The 5,480-nt window shown below is 35.7% G+C and overlaps 1 protein-coding gene across 1 annotated transcript in view; it reads left to right on the top strand.

Moving 5' to 3' along the window:
- The window catches only part of LOC106478175 (CD109 antigen-like), a 138,544-nt gene that overhangs the window by 78,357 nt on the left and 54,707 nt on the right, over positions 1 to 5,480 (top strand). The window contains exons 3-4 of the mRNA XM_022381721.1: positions 500 to 680; positions 1,353 to 1,521. Coding sequence (XP_022237429.1) covers positions 500 to 680; positions 1,353 to 1,521 — 350 coding nt within the window. The remainder of the gene's footprint in view (positions 1 to 499; positions 681 to 1,352; positions 1,522 to 5,480) is intronic.

Below are 5,480 nucleotides of genomic sequence, written 5' to 3'. Positions count from 1 at the left end.
ATAGAGGTAAAACACGCATCTTGATAATATTCTTCTGTTATAGAAGAATATAGAGGTAAAACACACATCTTGATAATATTCTTCTGTTATAGAAGAATATAGAGGTAAAACGCACATCTGGATAACATTCTTTTGTTATAAAAGAATATAGAGGTAAAACACACATCTTGATAATATTCTTCTGTTATAGAAGAATATAAAGGTAAACGCACATCTTGATAATATTCTTCTGTTATAGAAAAATATAGAGGTAAAACGCACATCTGGATAATATTCTTCTGTTATAGAATAATATATAAGTAAAATGCACATCTTGGTACTATTCTTCTGTTATAGAATAATATAGAGGTAAAACGCACATCTTGATAATATTCTTCTGTTATAGAAGAATATAAAGGTAAAACGCACATCTTGGTACTATTCTTCTGCTATAGAAGAATATAGAGGTATATGTTTTTACAAAATATACACAAAACTAATCTTTTTTTTTATATTCTAGGACCTACTTTATTTTGGCTTCAAGAGTTATTCGTCCAGGTCAGCCATACAGAGTATATGTAACCGTTTACCGGCCCTCAATTCCAATCACCGTTAAGGCGTCTATTCAGAGAGACGGCGTTGACTTGGCCTCAACGACGAAACAATACAGGTCCAATGTCCCTGAAACCTTACTATTGAAGGTAGGCAACTCGAACATTTCAAACTGTAGATGCTAGAAAAATCAACCTTCTCTAGATTGGATACTTGACATATTTTAACAAAACAAATTACTATTACTACACAAAAACACTTTTTGGAATTGGAAAAAAGCAACGTGTTTTAAAAGCGCACGGACTTCTTTCTCTGTTAAGAAAAATGTATATATTCAGTTTTAACATGGTTTTTATAAATGTTACTCACGAGATTATCCTGCTTGTTACGTAAAGGACCTTCGAAAAAAAAAGTAGCAAAATTATGAATATGACCTGCTTTTGGTATCATGATCTTCACCTGTACCTAATATATTTGAATAATAAATCCGAGTGAGAGGCGCTAAAAATCAGTCACGACGAAGGCATTAGAATATTAGAAACTAAAGTATTAAAATATTTGATTGACAAATAACCATCCAGATGGGCAACGGAGGATGTTCCACTTTCCTGCTTAGGTAAGAGCAAAAGAGTGAGAAATATAATATTCATTTGAGGCATTATGGGATATGTTTTGAAATTATCCCTTATAGTTTAAATTGTTTTGTAGGATTAGTGTCCATTAATAGAGAGGTGTCAAGTACTAGAAAATAGGGCTATTGAATATGTTCTTAATTGTAGGCTTGCGCTCGTGGCTTTAACCAATGTTTACGTGTTCTACAGGTGCCACCAAATAGTGTACCAGGGGTGTACAAACTACGAGTGGAAGGAAACATGAATGGGGTGCTGGGAGGAACGGCGTTTGTCAACGAAACTTTGTTGGAGTTCTCTCAGCGATCTATGACCATTTTTGTCCAAACGGACAGCCCTATCTACCGGCAGGGACAGATAGGTAGGCTTAATGTGTAGGCTCTGATGGCAAGTCATTGTAAGACTACAACTGAGTAGGTCTAATGATAGATTAGCTCAAATCACGCACTTATCGACTGTCTGTTCGAGATGATTCATTGTAAGTACGAAAGAGAGATATTGGTAGTATCAGTATTAAGACGACAAACCTACTACCGACGCTCTTTGAGATACAACTTAAAACGTAAGTAGGAACGTTTTTATTTTTTGTCAATAAAGCGACGACTGCCCCTCCCTATGTAAACTATGTTATATGTAACGGATCTTTAGCTCAAGTTGTATTGTAAAAGTATGATCCACTTCCTAAAAGATAGAAGATCCAGTTGACAATGACCTAAAAATAAAGGCTCGTGTGAAAGATATTTCTCTTCTCTTAGATAATTAACGATTGTGTGGCTTAAGTTCTATAATTTAATATTTTAATTAAAGAAATGAACGTAGTCACTTGATAAAGTTTATAAAAAATAGCAGACGTGCATTAGAATAAAAAAAACAACAACAGTAACATAAATATAAACAGCACACGAATTTCACATCTAAGAATCACCATTATCTTCGACATCTAATATCAACAATTCCAAGCTATGTCAGCTCTTAGTTGACAACGTACATAAACCAGAATAACAAAACAAATATAACCAGTAAGTACACGAATAATACATAACTTCTAAAATCTTACCATCATATACCAATGCCTACTGTGTATATACCAACAATTACCAGCAAAATGAGAACTTATAACTGAGATGCAAAAACATCATCAAAAACGAAAACAGTACGCGTAACGCTCAATTTATACCAACAAAACACACACAGGCTGGGCCTGTCCTAGTCGTTAGTGTGCCAAGACTGTGAATCCAAAGATTCGTGTTTGGCTACCTGTTGCCGAAAAAAAAACAACGCGCTCCATATTTTGGAACTGTGCTTGCACTAAAAGAACGACAGCCAAATGCCACTATTCAGTCAGAAGAGTAGCCCGAGAGTTGGCAGTGGGTCTCTTGACTAGCTGCTTTCCTTTAAGTCTATTGGTTCAAAATTAGGGACGAATATACGCAGATATCCCTTGTGTAGCTTTGCGCAAAAATTCCAAAAATCAAACTGACCAACTTCTGAAATACTTAGAAGCTTTAATAAACCAATTCTATACCAAATATTTAACGTGCACATTCCGAGTTGTACCAATCTCACATACTAGTCTCCTAACATTAAATTACAAATATATACGAACACTTGTCAAGCGTATACCAACAAGTATCACACACGTACTGTCCTTACAGTTTGATCCAAAAGTTTCCTACACTGCTACTCCTTGTAAATCTTGTTCGTTATGGTATTATATTACTACTGAAATTATCAATTTTTATGTATTTTGAGCAATTCAAACCCGCTTGCCTGATAAAATCGGAACCATTTAGAAAGCTTTTTGTAACACGTGAATACCACGATCGGGTAGTAGCGTAATAGTGATTTTTTTTAACCTTTAAACATTTTAGGCAACAGAACAAATTAACAATAAGACACCAAAACTTTGTATTTTTCTGTTCAACATTATCTGTGTTATACTGCGTACTTCCAAAACTAGAAGTTTTATGAAAATCTATATTTACCTATTGCGAATGAGTTAACGGCACTCACTATCGCTTTTCGAGCTTAGGGTAATTCGTGGACGGGTGGGAGTAGGAGTGAAGTCTTTTATTCAATAAAAACCAAGTGATCATATATAGTGTTCGAAAAGTCTGGAATAATAGGCACTTCAACGACTTTTACACAATGTGTTCCACATGCTGTCCTTGCAATTCGAAATCAGTTTGGATTAACAGTGGGATTAATTCGACCTTATCATGCTTTGATAGCGTCATTATCTGAAATAATTAAAACCTGAAAATCACCTACGGTTCTAGACTTTTCGAACACCAGTTGTTTTTTTTAAGTTATTCTAAATCTATTATTTGTTACTGTATTTTCAAAATGGTATTCGTGCAAATCTAAGCGACCTGTCAATATTATTTTAATGCAGAAAAATCGATTGAAAATATCAGACTTTGCCGATGATTGATCGAACTGTAAGATCTATAATATTGTGAGCTCCAGTATATATGTAAGCAGAAAAGAAAAAAAAATGACAATGGTATTTTCTCAAGAACTCCCGCTCCTATCTTGAAATCTGGAGAATATATATAAACTATTCTCCTTCTGAGGGATTTCTCATCTTTACAGTCATGTTATGAAAATAAACGTTTAGCATCAAAGTTATAAGCTTTCACTGTTTGGGATAGTAATCCTAAAAATATCTGACTTGGTATAAGTGCACCTGCCACCTGTGTTGTACATAAAAAAAACAGTTATAATTTCTTAACACACTGAAATGAATTGAGAGACAAACCTAAATATGCACAGCATCACAATAAGTATATCGACACCCCCCGAGAAGACATATCGATTATCCCCATGACGTAATTTTATCATATAACCGCGACATATAGATACAGGTATAGCTCTATAACGATCATACAATGTAACAGCCATATCACGAAACAAAGTATCTCTCAAATGAACCGTATTTTAACACAGTCGTATCAAAATAATGGGAAAGTGTCGAAGTTAGCAATAAAGTTCGAAATACCACTGTCCACAATGAATAGGGCGACAATGCTGTTCCAGTCACGTCGGAAAACAACATTTTCTGCATGGCCTGGACGTCCAGAACCAACAGAATGGACTCTTCATGCTATGACGAAAAATTCAGAGAATACTCACGTCAAACAGTCGATTCTTTTACGGGACAGATGGAAAAGTGTCTCAATATTCGTCAAAGTAGCTAGACGAAAACCTCTTCTGACTTCAGGCAATATCATACGTGGACACCACATTTGTTATCACACTATCCTGTCTTTTCATACACTGATATTTTTTTCAAAGGAGACTTGGGTTTGCCAAATACCCTCTCGGGAAACTGTTTGCAATCTACAACAAAATAGAACAGTGTTTTTGTTCTGGTGTGGAGGCCGTCTGGACAATTGGACGATCAGTGATGGTGGTGTGATATGGTCACTGGTGCTCGACACATTACACTTCTAAAAGTCCTTCTAATTGTCTACACTCTACACCAATGATCAGTTTACCAGACAAGGCAATGTTTTTGTGCTCATTCAGCCCGAGTCACAAAACGATGACTTAATTATCAAAGGTTGGGTTGTTATTACTCTTCCTTGGTCAGGCCAGTCACCGGATATGGGCCCTACAAACATGTGTGATCCATTCTTGATCGTTACCTGCCAAACTATGTAGAACAACTAACTTTTAAGGATGACCTCATCTAAGTTCTTCTCCAGAAGTAGGGTGCAGTCTCGCACGCAGGCGTAATTTTAGATCTTATAAATACCATGTGTAACCGTGTTTCTGTCTTAAATAATTCGAAGGGCAGATCCACTAAATAGAATAGCAACTTTGTGCCCTTTCTTTCGTGGTTTATTTAATAATACGGCATTCGTTTTTTGAATTTCTATGAGTATTCTAGCTTAGAGCAAGGTAAATATAGTATAAAATGATGTGCCATTTTGGCTCTAGGTGTTATTCTATATAGAATGACTCAATCATTGACGTCATCTGCTGTTTCATGTGTTAATTGTTTTATGTCCAACATCACTTGAAAGTGACGTTATTTTACAAATGTTGCATGAAGTAGAGAAACACCTGGATTTCTGTAATCCGGTATTTTATTGGTTAGCTTTGGAGAGAATATGAATTGTAAAATTAATTCTGTCACTTCTGTTTCGAAGAGGCTGAAAACTGCCTGTAAAGTACTGTTTCACGGCTGCCTGTAAAGTACTGTTTCACGGCTGCCTGTAAAGGACTGTTTCACGGCTGTCTGTAAAGTACTGTTTTACGGCTGTCTGTAAAGTACTGTTTTACGGCTGTCTGTAAAGTACTGTTTTACGGCTG

Source organism: Limulus polyphemus, unplaced genomic scaffold (genome assembly GCF_000517525.1).
Source record: "Limulus polyphemus unplaced genomic scaffold, Limulus_polyphemus-2.1.2 Scaffold187, whole genome shotgun sequence".
NCBI classification, from domain to species: domain Eukaryota; kingdom Metazoa; phylum Arthropoda; class Merostomata; order Xiphosura; family Limulidae; genus Limulus; species Limulus polyphemus.
This window is presented reverse-complemented; position numbering and strand designations above follow the sequence as displayed.